The 19,709-nt window shown below is 32.8% G+C and overlaps 1 protein-coding gene across 7 annotated transcripts in view; it reads right to left on the bottom strand.

Annotated features, from left to right (window-relative positions):
- Positions 1-19,709, bottom strand: part of LOC143222750 (ral GTPase-activating protein subunit alpha-1) — a 191,441-nt gene that overhangs the window by 46,538 nt on the left and 125,194 nt on the right. For 5 of the 7 annotated variants that reach the window (XM_076449694.1, XM_076449687.1, XM_076449691.1 and 2 more), the window contains 5 exons: positions 19,320-19,428; positions 17,163-17,207; positions 11,124-11,234; positions 10,310-10,378; positions 1,624-1,734 (listed from right to left, as the gene is read on the bottom strand). In XM_076449694.1, coding sequence (XP_076305809.1) covers positions 1,624-1,734; positions 10,310-10,378; positions 11,124-11,234; positions 17,163-17,207; positions 19,320-19,428 — 445 coding nt within the window. The remainder of the gene's footprint in view (positions 1-1,623; positions 1,735-10,309; positions 10,379-11,123; positions 11,235-17,162; positions 17,208-19,319; positions 19,429-19,709) is intronic. The other 2 variants (XM_076449689.1, XM_076449690.1) reach the window with 1 other exon arrangement.

Below are 19,709 nucleotides of genomic sequence, written 5' to 3'. Positions count from 1 at the left end.
GTATCCCTTCTTCTCTAATTTAGATATTTCCCCTCTGAGGTACAAAATTTAACACAAATTACTCTTTATATAGTTGTTTTTACTCAAAGTATATACTTTATAGTCTTCAACCTTACTTGGTTACAAAGACATAAACAATAAAATTAGACCCCTCTTGCCATCTCCACCTGTCACATTCTCTCTTTCACAAATTGCCAATAATACCCTCTGATGTTTAAAACTACATTTATAACCAAAAGGAAGCCAAACTAGTTCAAACTTTATTCCCATAGAAAACACAATGACAAGCTGACCTGAATTATTAATGACTCTTTTTACATAATTAGAAAGCCAAAACTGTGATAAATATAAGACATTGTCTGCTTTTAAAAGTTACAATTATTTGCTTCAGTGCATTATTTAACAAGATAAGAATTATCTAGTGCAGTAGTACCATTAGTATATATAAGTAAAAAATTAAATTTCTTCAATAGTCAAGAGCAAAAAACAAACAAACCACAAGGACCCAACTACCATATTTCTTGTTTTCCTGAGCATTTTTAATATAAAAGTAACTCAAATGTCAAAATTGGAAATGTTTTACCTTAGATTAATCAAATACAGAAAACTGATAATAATTATTACTTTTCATGATGTACACTCAAGAATGACTTACAAGTTGCCTATATATTACATAATTCAATAGGGTAATATGAGTTACACGTTTTCCAAGTAATTTACAACAAACACGGCAGGATTATTAGTTAGACATGGTCCAAAGGGCAATAAATCAACACAAGTATAAAGATATATAGTTTAAAGCTATTTAAAATAAATAAATGTAGTATGTCTTACATTTTAAAGTAATTGAAGAAAGGGAAAAAAGGGGTAATTCAGATTTATTTAATATATTTTTGGCAAATACAAAGTCAGTCAAATTAACTAACCTTGTGTATAGTTAGAGTAAATAAAATAATAGATAAAATATAAATTTTTAGGAGAGAGGTTAACATTTAAAATTTATTTATGAGGTTTTAGAGATAATGCAAATGAAATTTGACAATTTTCAGACGGAAAACATTTTTAATTTTAGCTTTAAAATCACTTTGCACTCAATTGATTCCATATATTTGGGGAGAAATATTTAGTGAAAATATTTCATTAATAACTCTGTTTTTTAATCTTCATGAAGATACTCAAAACATATTAGAAGTTACAATATGGAAACTATACAAGTCAGTTTGGGGATGTGAACTCAGTGAAATTTACTGATCCTGTAAATAAGTGTTAATGAAATTTTTCTTTACCAAAGTGTTTCTGAAAGAATAAATTACATACGAGTAGAAATATTAATGGATAAATTTTAGACTAAGTTTGAACAGTGAATAAAGTACTCTATGCCCCAATTGATAGAAACGTTTTTATTTGTTTTAGAACCTATGAATCATTTAAAAACACCAGTCTTGCATAATCATGAAGTAATAAAAAAATACACAATGTCTGCAGTTCTTCAATAATTTACAAGAATCAAAACTTAAAGTGATACAAAGAAACTAGTTAATAAACTTTGAGACTTTAGTAAAGAATTAAATAAGAAAAGTAATAAATTTATTACATATACTTGTACAACTAAAAAAAACATACCTTGAATACAGTCAGAAAAATACTTTGTTCCCCATTGTAAGTGTGTAACAGATAAGCCAAAGGCAGTTTCATACACCATTCAGCCAAACAGAAAATCAGAGACAAAATAAGCTGAAATAAAAAGTTAAAAAAGTGAAATTGAGATACATCTACTTATTGATCAATCATTTTGTATAAACATATTACAGATAATTATAAGAAAGTTGAATTTGGAAACATGTACTAGTTCTCTTCATCCCACTACTACCATGTGAAAGAAACTTCTTAACTATTAAGCTTTAAACATAAGTATCCCTTTAAACTCTTTTCTGTGTAAGTCACTGTGTTACATTCAGAATTTCATTAAATATTTTTAATACCAATGTATGTGAATGAAAATAACATTACAAAGTATGCTATGATTCAAAAGTTTATGTTGTCTAAGTTTAAAGTCCTTTATTTTAATGTTTACTTAACCTATTGACATGTACATTTCAAAGTTGTATGGAAGAATGCAGATGAAACAAGTAATAAATTTTGACAACTCCTGTCAATTGCTATGTCCACCTTAAACAGATTTCTCTGAGATTTATAGTCTACATGTAGAAGTGAAATATGCATGTATATAGTCACAATAAAGACCCTATTTTACACTATAATCCAACAATGGTTATTATGAAGTTTGATCTGGAAAAGCTTATTATCACATTTCTCACTCCAACTCAACTGCCGACTGGTGCAGAGCTGAGCCTTGAATACAGGACCATAGTCCATGTATGGGACAGGCATGGCATTGATAGTATCAGAGCAGACAGACACAGCTGTGATGTCAGCTAGTTTGTTCCCACATATACCAATGTGGCCTGATATCCAGAAAAAACTGACAGAGAGAAATGGGCAAGTCAGTTTTGAATATCAATGAGAACTAATGTGAAGTGATTCCAGGGCCAATAGAGAGCTTAACAGTACAGTTCATGTACTCCATACCATCTATGCGATCCAGGGCAAGTAAAATTGCATACAATTTGACACTGAAAGAACACAGAAACTGTGCAACAACAGAATTAAAACAAACCATGACAGCCCTCAGAGTCATCTGATTTTGAACAATTTATATAAATATGAACGGACGGATGGTTCAAAAGATGTTCAGCAAATGGTGATACTTCCAATCAGGAGTACCTGCCTTTTTCAGATGACTCAAAGAAAGATCACATTTAAAAATTGTAATTAGCCATGGTGGGATGGGCTGATCAGTAGATACAGCTATGTTATCCAAGGACAGACCCAATTCATCCAACTGCACCTGGATACGAAGGCCAAAAGGATCAATGACAGACCATCTATGCTGAAAAAAGCATGGCCCACCAAGGAAGGAAAACACAACCCCAAGTGGAATGTTGTGGTAAAAATCGAAGTTTGAAGCATAAAGAGAGTTGCAAATGTTAAAAGTAGAGAAGGTTCATAAGACTCAATGTATAATTCTCTGAACTGGAGAAGTGCAGAAGGCACCTGTGCAAAGCTGAAACCCCAGATGGTGAACAGGGTCCAGCATCTACAAGATCAAGGTCCTTGCAGAGTCACAGACCAGAGACCCATAGTCCAGTTTTGAGTGAATAAGGGAATGATAGACTTTTAGCATAGAACATCAATCTATACCCCAAGAGGTGGAAGAGAGAACATGCAGGATGTTCAGTGCCCTTGTACACTTGACATGTTGCTGCTTGATGTGTGGAATAAAGGTCAACTTATGGTCAAAGATAAGTGCCAAAAACTTTGCCTCGGGGGACCATGGGAAGCAAAACTTCTCCAAAATGGAGCTAGGGATGTGGGTGAATACCCCATTGGCAGCAGAAGTGCATGCAAACTGTTTTGGAGTAGGAAAAGGTAAAACCAATTCTGTGGTCCACTTCAGTAAGCAATTGAGAGCAGTCTATAGTTGCCGTTCAATCAACCTCATGGCCAACGACCAACACGAAATGTGGAAGTCATCAACATAAAGCCTGTTTGCAAAAGTAGAGGGAGTTGTCCACTGATGATATTAATATTTATAATGAAAAGTGTAATACTCAAGACACAGCCCTGAGGAACTCCAAGTTCCTGTGGGAAATAACAAGAAAGTGTCGAACCCACACGGACTTGAAATCACTGGTTCATAAAAAATGTTTAATAAAAATGGATAAATGGCCATGCAACCAGTACTAGTGGAGGTCTTGCAAGATGCCATACCTCCACATTGTATCATAAGCTTTCTCAAGGTCAATAATACAGAAACAAGATGTCGCTTGAGAAATACTTCCCTGACTGACATTTCAAGTTGAATCATGTGGGTTCCATGGACCACTTTGAGTGGATGAAACGAGGTGGTTTGATTTGAGGAACCAAACAAGATGAGCATTAATCATCCTCTCTAAGATATTGCAGAGACTGCTTGTCAAAGCAATTGGATGGTAGTTTGAAGAAATCTTGGGATCCTTCCCAGGCTTAGGAAAAAGGAGTACAACAGCATGGTGCCAAGCATCAGGAGAACATTCTTCTCCCAGATCTGGTTAAATACAACCAGATGAATAGCAAGAGAGGCAGAAGAGAGATGGCACAGCATCTTGTAACGAATATAATCAGGTCCAACTGATGTACTGCCAGACCAATGAAGAGCAAGCTTGAGTTCCACCAGCAAAAAGGGGCAATTATAGTCATAGAGATGATCAGCCCAAAATGAAAGAGGTGATCACTCTGCCCAAGTCTTGATGTCTAAGAGGGTGTGGAATGAAGCAGAAGTACTAGATGCATGAGAAAAGCTTTTGCTGAGAGTAGTGGCAATGCTTTGGGCATCAGTAACTTCTTGGCCATCAGAGAGCAAGATTGAAAGAGGGCAGAAGTATGCTGTCCAGTAACCTTTCAAATATTGCCATATGACTTTGGAACTGGTGGTAGAAGAGATGCTAGAGGTGTATTTAATCCAAGATTCCTTCTTTCTTTGACATCTGACTTGCCAAGCAGATAAACAGGCCCGCTGAAATGCAATGTGGTTTAAAAGTGTGGGATGTCTACAAAAGGTATCCCAAGCCCGTTTTCGTGCTTTCCTTGTTATGTGGCAGGTAGGTTTTCACAACAGACAAGAATACTGTGGGAAACATGTCGAGGTTTTAGGAACACACCCAGCAGCTGCTTGGACAATACAGTCAGTCACAGCTGCCATGCAGTCATCTATTGATGGTTTACAGACAATGGCAGAATCAAGTTCTGAGAGAGCAGTGAAAGAGGCATGTAGGACAGGTGGCATCAACCACAACCAGTCTCTCTCACAATGGCAGGAAAATGATCACTACTTCATGGGTTACTGTCAACTCTCGATGAAAAGTACGATAAAAGTGAAGGGAGCAGATAGAAAGATCAACAGCAGTAAAAGACTGACTAGGTACAGGAAAATAAGTACAAGAATCAGTATTGAAGAGAGATAGGTTGAGATCCAAGAGCATATAAAAGGACACCTCCCATCAGTACCATCCCAGAGGGTATTATGTCCATTAAAATCCCCTAGGATTACAAAGAGAAACAGTAACTGTGCTCAGCGAGGTCATCAAGGTCTGACTGACCACAGATCTTTTCTGGAACCAGGTAGAAAATAAACAGTGAGAGTATGATCCAAGGAAGCATGGATAGCAAGGGTGTATCAAGTAGCAAAGACAGGATGGGCATGTGTTGATCAATCAGCAGTTCAACCACAACAAGCACTCGTTCATCACACAACCTGTCATTTCTCATTTCTGAAAAAAGAAAACTGCCAAAGGGTGACTGTATCAGCAAGTTTCAGAGACATATCTTGTAAGAAGAGACATACAAGATGGTAAGCATCAATCAAATCCTTAATATCATCTATATTTGAGCAAAAACTCCAACTATTCCACTGGATCAGAGTGACCATTTTTATTTACATGGAGGAGAATGGCTAGGAACCCTTCTGTTTTTGACCACATTTTTTTTTCTTTATTGAACAAAGGTCTATCAACCCTCATAAATTCTGCCCTGGGTTGAGTAGGCAAAGATTCCAGGGACTGAGTGTGTGAACGAATGGTTATTTTACTTCTCGGGGCTGCAAAAGAGGATGGATCAAAGAAAACACCCAAAGCCAAAGGAAATGGAACCTGACAGCCACTGAAAGGAGTGGCAGGAACAAACACAGATTCATCAACTCTTTTAATCATAAAGGACAAAAGATTCTTCAGATGTTTTGCAAACAACTCTGCTAGATGCACAGAGAGATTTGCCTATACTTCCACTATGATAGTGGAATGGAGTGCAACAACATATGTCTGAAATGGAGATGGGGGCAACAATTTCTAAGCCAACAGGAGATATTATTTATACTCTTCAAGCATTTCATCGATTTCTCCTCCACCCATTTAGGCAAGAAATAGAGTAAAAGAGGTGTGGACAACTACAGTAAACATAGCATAGTTCTAGTTTGCACTTGTATGCATTGTGGTCTTTCCCACCACAAAAAGCACATGTTAAAGAACTACAACATATTTTTGAGTAACTGAACAGCTGACACTGGAAACATCCAAGAGAGTTGGGAATGTATTGCCGTTCCTTACAGTTCAAATAATCTGCTTTGACTGTGGCAGGAAGACGTGGTGATATAGATGTCAATATCAGAACATTAGTTGGCATCATAATTTCATCTTTGTGATTGAAGATTTGGTACACCGCAGAAACACCTTGGCTGGAGAAACCAGTGAGAAATTCAAACTCAAGAATGTTCTTTAAATTTGTCTCACCTATAACTCCTCTGGAAGAATTCAAAGTTGCATGTGGAGTAACTCCGATGGGTACATTCCCAACAGCCTTCAATTTCAAGAGGAGTTTGGTATGTTGTGGTGAAGATGTTTCCACCAAAATGTCTCCAAAGCACAACTAACTTATTGACTTAGGGAAGCCAGCAAGCCCATTTAATCCTTTTTGAATAAAATAGGGAGATATCTGCTCTAATGATTTCTTCGATAAGGAATGGATAATTAGAAATCGAGGTACAAAATCTGACTGTGGTGTCAACTGTATGGTGTCATCCATGTGTAGTCATTTTTCTTATAATGTTTTTCAATTTTTTCATTTTTATTTATTTTTCCATAAATGGGGGTAGACATAATAAAGATGCTACATTTCAGTGTCCACTGACTCCCCCACCTACCATGAAGCCCTATGAGAGGACATTCTACAATGCAAAACAAGGACACCAGGGTTTCATAAACACTATACCCAAACATCAATATCAGACACAATGTCCACAACACCTGTTAAGAACATCCAATACTGGAACTAAGTTGACTCTAGCCCAAGTGGACCAGCCAAATGACTGCAGAGGAGCCACCCCAAGGCCACCCATCTACAGGAATTCAAGATCAAAGTGGTGTATTTGAGTTGGACCCCTCAGCCACCAGAATCCTCAGCTCTCCTTCATGGGTCGCCTTGCACAGTACACACTTGGATGGATGTTTAGATCCCAGAGGAGGTAAACTAAAAGTAGAGAACTTTCTCTAGAAAGTCCCCTCACCAAGTACAGGAATCCAACTTTTTTCAGAAAAGAAAAATATTTAAATGCTCCATAAAAACAGATTCTTGTAATAAGATAATGACTTATATATCACTTTCAGTTTGTTGTCACTAATCACTAAATCTTCTTTAGCACATTCACACTCAAAATAATGTTGTTACACCATGTTTGCATCAACACTCAAAATGGACTTTCAATTCTGATAATCCTTATAAATTCTCAAGACATCATATGTTCCATTTTTACTCCACTCACCAACAACATTCAAGTACATAATAGTTGAATGTAAAATATTAACCATTCAAATACGAGGGCTGTTCAAAAAATATGCGGACTGTTTGAATTGCGTGGCTCCAGTTGGTTCCAGGGGAATCCGCTTGGTGTCGCTAGGTTCACACAGATCAGCTGATTATGACGCCATTTCCCGATTGCAGATATCTTCATTTGTGTATTAGCTACGCGGTTTTAAGTGAAGTGCAATTTTTTTGTTTGGTGGATTTCAGAATGAACGACCTGAAGGAGCAATGACTTGCTGTGAAATTTTGTGTTAAACTTGGAAAATCTGCGACTGAAACTTTTGCTATGCTTAACACAGCTTACGGTGATGTTGTTATGAAGAGTATGGCATGTTTCAAGTGGCATGAACGTTTTAAGGATGGTCAACAGTCCATTGAAGATGATGAGCATCCTGGACGTCCTTCCACGTCAACTGACGACCCACACGTCGACAAAATCAACACCCTGGTGAGGGCAAATCGATGTCTGACTCTCAGGGAGCTTGCTGAAGAGTGTGGAATATCAGTTGGATCTTGTTACGAGATTTTGACCGAAAAATTGAAGATGCACCGCGTTGCTGCAAAATTCAGCCCTCAGAACTCATGAGTTTTTGGCCAAACACTCGATCACTGTTCTTCCCCACCCCCCCTACTCACCTGACCTTGCTCCATACGATTTTTTCTTGTTCCCCAAACTCAAAAGACCCTTGAAAGGAAGAAGATTTGAGACAATTCCCGAAATTAAGGCAAATGTGACGAAGGAGCTGGAGAACATTACAAAAGAAGCGTACCAGGACTGTTTCAACAAGTGGAAACACCGTTGGGATAAGTGTGTGCATTGGGGAGGAGAGTACTTTGAAGGGGTCCCAGACCTGTAACTTCTAAATAAAGTACATTTTGTTTTACGACGTTAGTCTGAGTATTTTTTGAACACACCTCGTATTAGAAAGCAAAATATTTGAGGACAGTAAAACAAAGAAACACCATGATTAGTTAATGTGATTATTATAAAGAAAAATTATCAAGTGGAAAGAAACAGTCTAGAAAATATATCATACAATATTAAAAAAATGCACTGATTATAAAAAACAAACAAACAATTATTACTTTATACAGTAAAACCTGTCTAAGATGGAATTGCACGGGACCAAGTAAAATTTCCGGCTTAAGCAGGTTTTCCAGCTGAGACATAGTGAACATGCATTTCCTTAGTTATATATAATTTTTGGGTGGAACATTATACTTACTTGACTTAAGGGAAGTAAGACACTTGTGAATAAAGTTATTATACTGTTTCTGCTATATTTGTTATAATAAGAACAAAAACAGATATTCAAAACATACACAAGTACACAAAATCTTAATAAAATTTATTTGAAGAAAGTGTCCAATTTCAACTGTTTCATTTTTTTAATAAGCTTTTTTTATGCGGTTAAAAGACAATGCTAATTCTACGGCCTTTTCTTTAAGTTGATTTTCCCCCTTCACTTTTGCTTACAATTTGATAGCATTAATATAACTTAACACTTGCAATGAAGTAGGAATTTCCATTTCCTCACTATCTTCCAGAAGAGATTCATCTTCTGAATCTCTCACACTGTTACCATCTTGCAATTCTATTATAGATTTTAAATCAATTTCACCAGTTTCTTTTAAAACACAAGTCAACATTCACAGAATCATAGGCATCAATCTTCTCAATCAGAGTTCGGATTTCACTAGAATTGTCATAACAAACAACTTCTCCATAATTTCCGCCATTATCAAGAATAAATCCAAAGTTTTCTAAAGCACTTTATTACACACTCATCTTTTACACATTTGATTGAATGACTTTAAAATTCAAATGTATCTAACACATCAATTTTCATGGTCATTTCAGATGCTTTCTTACAGTCATCCATGTTTGCAATAATATGCTGAAGCATCAATTTTCTGTATTTCAATTTTATACACTGTATAATTCCATTATCTAGTGGCTGTACAACTGATGTTGTACATGGAGGTAGAAAGACTAAATGAATATTTGAAAGTTGAACTTTTGGGTGACAAGTTGCATTATCTACAAAAAGTAGAATATTCCTAGTTTCTTGTTCCATTCTTCTGTTTAATTTGTTCAAATATTCCTTCAATATAGCACTTGTCATCCACGCTTTATTATTCACTTTCCATTCCACAGAAAGTTGATTCTTCCTAAAATTTTTGAAACAGCACAGATTTTCACTTTTACCTATTACCCATAGTAAATTTTCCATAAATTTTAAAATTAAGGAAGATATGAATGTATTTTTTTTGTGAGAATTACTTACAGAGTAGAACTTTGTACTTAAAAGACAAATATATTTCTACAAATCATGAATCTGATTTAACTGCAAAAATAATGATGTCAGCAAAAAGAACAGAATATATTTAACCAATATTTACTGTAACAAAATGTCCAATAATATATTAATATTTAAACAAATTATTATTAAACAAGAATTTATTAATTAAATAAGAAATTAATATTTAATCAAAAACAATTTTTCTGCCTTACTCAGGTTCCATTTCTACTTGTTGATAGATGAGGTAAGTGAAAGATAGTTTTCCTGTCTGCACTATGCAGGTTCTACCATATAGACAGCTTTTTATAAGAGAAATCTTAAGATAGTGTGCAAAATTTTGATATTTCCAGCTTATACAGGTTTTCTCCCTACGCAGTTTCCGGCTTAGATATGTTTTACTGTATAATCTCACAATCATTATTAAAGAAAATAATTCATATAGCTCTCTAGAAATGAAATAAAATCAAATACAATAAATCATTAATAAATGCATGCTTCTATTTTTTATAACTACAATTCTCTTGAGAGCATAGATTAAATATTTTAATAAATACATTTTTATCTTCTTCTGGTGGAGAGGCATCTGATGATGGAAGGAGACTAGACAAAGTAGATGCTATTACCTGGAATAAAGCATTATGTATGAAACATGTATACTTAGCTATCTTTGATAACATTCTAATTCCCTTTTTAAATGTATAAGGGACAAAATAATGATCAACATAAATTCCAGTTACATCTAAATCACATACAACTTTTCAATTCATAATAAAAAACAAGCTGTTATTTATCACAAAAATGTAGCACTCAGACCATAAATACCATGTAAATGAATGAATGAAGAATAAGAATAAAGAAAATACTACATAATTTATTAAACAATAGCAGGACTAGTCTTTAAAATTCTTCATACTAAATAAAGCATTGAAAGATGTACACACAATATGTGTTAAAACAATGCAATGGGTTTCAGGTGTACAGAAACCAAAATTGCAACAATTGATATGATCTCCAATTTAAAAAAAAAAGGTTTTTAATCAACAGCTATAGAAAGACAGTGAAAACAATAGTATTTAAGTGTATATGTAGGACAAAAATATATGTTGATGATCATCAAAAAATAATTTTAAATATTATCATTGTAGATTTAATGTTCTCTAGAAATAACAAATTTCAAATCAAATTTGTCATGTATAGCAAAAGATTTAAATTACTTTTAACCCATAGAAACAAAGTTTATAAATAGCTTAAAACTGTTCACAAAACATTTCAGAAATCACAATGGACATAATTTTTTATGGTAATGATTTACCAGTGATATATCCTATTGAACAAGTATACTGAAAATTGTAATATCAAAAGCAATACCTCAATGATTTTTTGTGGAAGGTCTGGATGGTGTTGCTGAAGGCTCACAGCATGATCACACACCAATAACAACATGTCTGAAGCTACTTGAGCTACTGTCTTGTTGTTGAACTAGACATATGATAAATTACACATTTAAACAAGCAGACAATTAGACAGATGTTCTTAAATTAATAAAAATGTTTAAGAAAGCTACATCAAGAAACAGTATGATGATTACAGACAGTCATCATATTTAAAATGTTACCAGAGCACAAAATCATACAACGAAATATTAAAATAAATTAGATAATGTTTTTCAACAGATGAAAGAGAATCTAGAGTATTTTGTTTACATACACACTCAATTACACTAAATTGTTTCCATTTGTATCACATAATCATTATACAGGGTGTTCAAAAAGCCACTGTGAAGTTTTGAAAGCAGCGATAACAGCATTCATTCAGTCTATTTCAAGCCAGCAACTGATAGCAGTGTTTAGAAACAAAATAAAAGGATCCAGGCCTGTATTGATGCCAACAGGGATCACTTTCAACATTGTTTATAATTGTCATTCATATTTATCCCCTGTATTCTATATTGAAACATGTCTGTTAATAAATATATAAGTACACAGTGACTTTCTGAGCACCCTGTATAATACATCATGGGGAATAATAATAATAATTAAAAATAAAAAAACCCAGACCAAAATGAATTGCAAAGTAAGTTATAACTAACATTATTACTAACAAATATTATAAAGCAAGAACCATTTCAACCAGTACTAACCAATTCTCTTTCCACTGAACATCTATTAATGAAAGACAGGTAATACAAATGAAAATTGTGTATATGCAAAATGCATCACAGAAAACTTTGGTCATGTAGACAACAGGATTTACATTAGTACTTCTCAATTTAACCATTTATAATAAGCCTTTAGCAACATGTACAGTAAGTAATTATAAAGATTAAATATCTTGGTATGAAATACATCTATTTATTTATTTATGTTGTATGCAATTCATTTTAATATATAATTTAAGTATTAATTATTTTTGCAGTAGCCACTAAAGTCAATCTTATTTTTTGACAGCACTCTGCTGTTTTAGTAAACATATTTGTTTCAAAATGGAATATTTAAATGTATGAATGAGTAATTAGATAAAAATATAAACTAAGTATATTGCACATTATTCCTTATCATTTCATTAGTTCAACTCATGTTAAAACTAAAGACTTTGTTTACTTCAGCAACAGTATGTCATAAATATAAATGACATTGCCAGTTTTTGTGGCATAGATTTTCAAGTTTTTAACTCAACTTTCAAATGTAAACATTATCAAATAAAATCACTATTCCATGTTGAATGATAAGTGTATGTTTTCTTAATATAAAAAAAAAACTGAAAATTATTCAACATATTTATTATGTATATGGCTTAAAGTAATTCTTGACAAATCTACCTCACTGTAGTAGTATGTAAAGAAATTTTGAATAAAGCTTATAAAAAGTAAGGTATAGAATGAAAGTTGAGTTTTGTGTCATATGATAATTATTAATATGAAAAATTCATTGTGTTTGAATGTATTTTACTACAAAACTAGTTACAGGATATAGATAACTTTACATTATTTTGGTTTTGCACTATTAGCTTTAATATTATAAGAATTTTCTAATTAGAACTACTAAGAGTATTCATAATACAAAAATTTAACTATCAGCTCAGTCACTTTCACTGACCTTGAAACTGCCAGGTAACCGTGAAAATATACACACACTACCTTTCAATATAGTAAGTGAATCTTCACAAAACACAGAATGCTTTTAGTAAACATTACAAACCTTTTGTATCCACAAAATAATACTTCGTGATCAAGTATTTTTACTAAAGATTTGTTTATTAACATATGGATCAGAATACAACTCAGATCCAGACTTGTTTCAACTACAAGGTGATTTTCTTGTTAAGATTAAAAATACATTTCTCACCTTACAGTTTTCATGTTTTGTTTGCACACTCTCTAAAATATTTTAAATGAATCTCAAAAATAACATTTTCCTACACTGCAAATACACTTCTGATAGGTACTTAACTATTCTCACAGGAAAGCTATTCTCATTCAGTGCTGTTCTACTCATATGCAAATTTTTTACATGCCACAAGATTTGAAACTCCTACCTACCCCACAATCAATGTGATTTGCTGCATCTTCACATGTAAATTACTATGTGACAAACCCCAGTGCACCCTCCAGAAGCATGCCTCCCTCTCTTCAATTCGACCTAATCATGACTTCAAGATTAAATGGAAATTAAACATCAGTTCTAAGTGAGAAAGAAGGGTGAGAAGTAATAAGTACCCACTGGAAATATATTTTCAGCATACGAAAATGTTAACTTCTGAGACAGTACTTATAGTTTCTCACATAACAGGTAGAATCCCACAATGACAAGGTGGAAGAACCAGTGTAGTGGATATAGACAACTATCCTTTGAAAATGTCCAAAGAAAAGCTATGAAATGTGAAACCCTGTTGGAAGAGGAACATGTCAAGACTACATGACTTCTGTACCAGGTATAATCTTTGTCCAGTGACGAAAAAATGTGTTGCAAAAATAGACTGAAAACAGTAGGAAGACATCCAAAAATTGATCAGAAGAATCAAAAAAGGATATGCCCTCTAGCACAGAGTGGGACAAATCATATACAGCAGGTCATCTTCAGTCATAAACCAGGCAGCTTCAAATATACTTTAACCTCGAAGACACACCACAAAGAAGTGGAGGGCATGAAGCAAATATCCTGTGACCAAAGGCAAGACAAAGAATCACAATCAATAGGTGTGAGAACTTACGTTGACTAGACTAGCAACAAACTAAAATCAACCACTGGGTACCAACATTGAAGTTAATGGTAGGAAAAAAAACCACAAACAGAAGGGTGAACTGCAATGTGGCAGATCTACTACATTTCATTTAATATACTATTGTGATTCATATGAAAAATCTCCCATAGTTAGGAGCACACAGAAACTAGAGAGCATGGACATGCCACATAAACCTATGGGTCCCACAGCATGGAGGTTGAGCACACAAGTGAAGGATCTGCACCATCTACACCAGCAGAACACCACCATGTTACTTTCTATTGAATGGAATTGAGTATGTTCTGGAAGTTGCCCCCATGGTCCATCATCACAGTGGGTAGAAACTGGTCAGAAAAAGAAGGTGAAATGTGGTGGGTAGTCTAGGAAAATGCCAACACCAGAGACAGTGCAATGGGTAACTACAAAATCACTAGCTTAAAGAACAGACCTCTCAGCTTTATTCAATTTAGGGGATGGCAAAGATGGGGAGCAATTCCCTTCTTCTTTATCCATTAAAGTCAATATATAAGTAGAGTTTGAAACATGCACTTACAGAAAGGAAAATACCACAAGAAAAATCTACTAGCAGTCTTGTAGAACACACCACTGAGATAGTGTGTTACTGGCTTTGAGTATGCATCAATATTGATGGAAACATCTTACAAAAAATGAAAAATTCAGTAGGACATTTCATACAGCCATTGCCACAGTACCATGAGCAACATCAACCTTTCAGGCCCAGCCTCAATGAGAAGGAGTGCCTGTAATAGCAGCATGTAACTTGCACATCATCATCATACCCTAGATAAGACCTCACAGAAGTTGGAATGTATGGATCACCAGTTGATGTCCTGAGTAATCACAGTCCATGGTATGAGCAGAGCCAGTACCACACCACATAACATCAACCTTTAGAACCCACTGAGCAGAGAAGGAGCAACTAAGTCACTAGGCAGCACATAATATACTCCTGTATGACTTATGGATGGTCTTACAGGGCAGAGTTTTGTAGGGACAGATAAGTAGCACACCTAGGTAGGCAATGTTTGCTACTGAGCAAAATCCTATACCTAAAAGTGGCATGCCTCTGTAATAAAAAAAAAGCAAATTTACTTTGTCAGCTGAACTAAATAAAGGGTGAAATATGAAAAGAGGTATTCAGGCAAGGAAAAAAAAATAGCTACCCAAAAGATGGTGGGAGAGGTGAACATGTGAGGTACTGTCCACATGCCTGACTGAAAAATCTCCCCCATCAGATGACAGAGATGAGATGTCAGGGAAAGAAAAGGCATGATCAGGAACTACAGAAGAAGGAATGAACAGAGTACGTACAATGTCAATGGCAAAAAAATCAAACCAATGACACCCACAGACAAAATGGATAAAAAAAACTGAAAGTAAGCCAATGAATAATCATCCAAAGCACATGTAGTATGCTAGCATAAGTCCTCAAATGAGAAAAAAAAATGCACAGTGTGTACTCTATATTGTGAAAAGCAATAGAAATAAGGTAGTCAGACAAAACTAGGGATACAGAAAAATGTATCAAACCTGAGAATACATATCCATAAAAGCTGAGAAAATCCCAGCAGATTCCACAGGAGTGGTATAGGTGTGCAAGACAAAGGTAAAAGATTGTCAAAATCCACAACAATATGAACAATTACTGCTGGGAAAGAAGGATCCCAAAAAATGTCAGAAAAGAAAGAAGTGGTGGCCAAAACATTCCCAGCCAAAACTAACACTTGAACCCTTTCTCATGACCATCAACAGAGTGATAACTATAACTGAAGTCATGACACAGAGTAAAACTTTATATTTTATTTGTTATTTTCTCTAAATTAACACAAAACAAAAGAGTTTAATTTGTGCAACCTTGTAATAACCACAAAAAATAAAAATTATAATCTTCCCTTTCTCAAATAATTGCAGATTATAACAGAAAACTATAATTATTTATTCTAAATGGCTTAAGGTTCATAATAGTTTACATCTATTTGTAGTTATGGAACTGAATTTATGGTATTGAATGATTTAACATAAGAGCTAGTGATGAGCATACCTCATGGAGCAATTTTTAAAAAATTATCTTATCTGATTTAATATTTTTCTCATGGATCTTAGTTGTTTTTATAATCATATATAAGAATATACATAGAAAACCAGAAATTTATCACTTAAGTCTTTTCCTTGGCATTAACACACACAAAGCAAACAATGACTTGTAACTATTATAATTTAACTAGTTTTCTAATTAATGCATAAGTGTCTTAAAATAATTCCCTTAACTGCTTAACCTGAACTCCACAATAGAAACTTTCAATTTGTATGTGAAATAATTATAAATCTCTATAAAAAACAAGATAGCATTATTTATCATTTTGTAAATTTAAACTTTTTCTAGTAACTACATACAATGTAACAGAAAAAGCCAGATAAAAGTATTGGCAATTTATGACAGAGAATATGTGATAGGAGAGCATGGCAAGTTGATCTAAATATCTGGTTTATTTGTTCATAAATAAAGATAATTGAAGGCTATAAAAATGAGACCCTGAGTTAGTAATATTTACACTATAACAAGCAATTTATGATAAATCCAATACATCATAAAGGGGTGATGAAAAAATAGAAAATGAGCAAAGTCAGAGTAAACCAATGTCAAGTTATATGGACAAGTAAAATTGAGAATTTATTCAAATATTTTCTTTTGACATCAAGAAATTAATACATAACACTGAAATATAATTTATTAACTATCTTTTGATAAGTTTATTTCTATACATTGACAATAAAATAATTTAATTAAAATCTGAATGTAACTAAATGAAAATTTGTGACATTCACACATTGATCTAACCATATCAAGAAGGTTAAAAGTTAAAATTAGCTGTTTAAATGGTGAAGATTTCATTGAGGGTGGAACTTGAATTCAAACTGTTTTGTTTAGGTATTTTCCAAATTTCTGCATTTATACCTACCAAGTTCTATAGTAAAGTATGATGAATAAACTATGTAATATGATACTTTTGACAGAGTAATGTATAATATATATTTTTTATTATTTAACAAAGTTAGCAATTCAAAATGCAGCTTCAAGTCTACATTTTGACATAATTGTCATAGTAAGAAAAAAACTTTTCAGTAAAAAATTAGTAACCAGCAAAATAGAGAAACAAAAAATACCTTGTGATGTTTAGAGCGGTTATCTCTAGATGAAGTTGTAGAAGGCTTCATAGAAAGAAGTTAAAATAAGAGATAAAACATGCTAGAACCATACACCAGAACATGCAAGAAAGTAAAAGCAGGTTAAGCTTAAAAAAAACAAAAATAGTGTAATTCAAGAAAAGAAAAAGTGTATCAAAAGATCATTAAAAAATCAAAATAAAGAAAATAACACAAGCAGTCAAATATTTAAAAACAGATTAAAACACACTGGAATCTATTTGCCCACTCCTTATTCCACAAAACACACAAAAACAATTAGTATGTAGTTTTAATATTTTGCTTCTAAACAGTGAACACATTCACTATAATGCCATTGACATCTCAGTTTTGTTGGAAATGACATATGCCTCAAATTGTATTTGAGCTTTTTCATATATATATTTTTTTGTGTGTTTCATGGTTTTTATCATTTAGTCATCAAGACTTTACAGCACAGCATGCAGAGTATTTCCCACATAGGAAGTGATAAAGAAATCACAGTCTATATATAGGCTATGATTAATATATTAATGTTGCCAAAAACTAAAATTATGATTAATATATTAATGTTGGCAAAAACTAAAATTATGATTAATATGATTGTATTAAAAAAACAAAGAAAAAAAAAGTTAAAATTTTTTATTGTACATTACATATTATTTCCAAAGCAAGCAGTCAAACAAAAGCAATGTTATAATATCACTGCAGTAGCTAATGTATAATTTAGTGCATGTGACTGAAAATTCGTGTATTACATGTGTATGTGCATGTGTGGGTGTGTGTTTAGATACACAAGTCTTTCAGAGTATATTTTGAGTACTGAATGTATACCATTATGTCAAAGAATTCAAAAAATATTAGGAGGTAAAATTTTTACACAGTTCAAGAAAAATTAAGTTTGAAGTCAATAATAATAATATATATATTACAACATAATATTTATGTTTGTTAATGTATATCAAAAACTGAAGGTTTAGACATTGATTTCTATAGCATATAAGAATCCAGTATCACATTTTTGTGGCATCCTTCATGAGAGTGCTACCAATTCTGGTATTAACAGGTTGCATGTTATTACAGCAATTTTTAAAACCTTTTTGGTGACAACATACAAAAAATGTTCGAGTGAATTAGTCTATATTTTATTAACCGTTTTTAATAAATTTCATCTTTACAATTTTTATTATTGATATCAAATAATTTTAAACATTATAATATTTATACCCTTTCTCAAGTGCACATCCACAAAATATAATTCAAAATTTAATTAAAAATACTGTAATTCTATTTAAAAACCTTTTAGTAAACATAACAGAACTGAAGTTTTACTGTTATGTGATGCTTATAAAGCATATTGCATGTTTGAATTTTAGAGAAGATAACTTCTTTAATTAGCAAAACCATAAATATTAAAAAAATAAAATAAACTTAACTAGTTAAACTTACTAAATATATAAAATGAGCCTTAATCAAACAACTAAAAATGTAAAAAACCTAAAAAAGTTACTATTTTAAAAGTTTTCAGAAATGTCATAGCAAAATTCCAGATATTTCTCACCTAAACAAATCATAGAAGTAATGTTACAATTTTTTTTATGAAGAAACTATACCACTTAAAATTATGTACTTTGGTTAAATATTTTCACTGTACATATTAGCAACATCTTCTAAATCCTAAAAGATAAAAGCATAACTCAAGATGTTGGAAAAAACCTTAATACTTTTTCTATGCTACTTTTACTAAGGGTTTCTCATCACAGATTACAGCCTCCTGGATGAAACAAAATCAGAGTAATAATTATTTCTTCACATTACAAAAATGTATTTCTGACAAAACCACATCAGAGTATTTTAATAATTATATCTTAAGTTTTGCATATTTCTGTTTGCAATTGCAACAAGCTAAAGTACAGTTATTTTTTTACCATTATATTATCAAATAAATTAAATAATTTTTGGTAATCTTGTTTTAGGTTTTTGTTTGAATTAAAATATACAAGATAAAAAAAGGTTATATGTATATAATAAACCTTTTCTCTGAGCTAACTATAATATTTTATTTCAAACCAAAACACAAATATAAAAACTATCAGCAGATTAACAAATATTCAAGACAGTAGAAAAAAAAAGTCTTACTCTTAATGCAGAAAGAAGTGTGTGAATAGCTTCTTTAAGACGAGAATGGCTCAATTTGTGCATAAGTTCCTCATACAAGAAGATGCCAAGAGCACTTATTGCTACACACCTAAAATTAAAAATAAAATACTAGTTTCAAACAGAATTTCATTAATGTTTTCTATCCTATTAAAGTAAAAACAAAAGAATAAAATCAACTTGGCAAAATATCATTTATACAGATCAATGAAATAATTACTGATAGCATTTAACACTCTCACTACAGCCAGGTCAAAGTGTACATTTCACAGCTTTTTATTACAGTTCATTCAAAATTTAATTGAACTATTTTATCATTATACATATAAATACACTTGGCATCACACCATAATTAATAAATCAGGTTTTGAT

This window comes from Tachypleus tridentatus, chromosome 8, assembly GCF_004210375.1.
Source record: "Tachypleus tridentatus isolate NWPU-2018 chromosome 8, ASM421037v1, whole genome shotgun sequence".
Classification (NCBI taxonomy): domain Eukaryota; kingdom Metazoa; phylum Arthropoda; class Merostomata; order Xiphosura; family Limulidae; genus Tachypleus; species Tachypleus tridentatus.
This window is presented reverse-complemented; position numbering and strand designations above follow the sequence as displayed.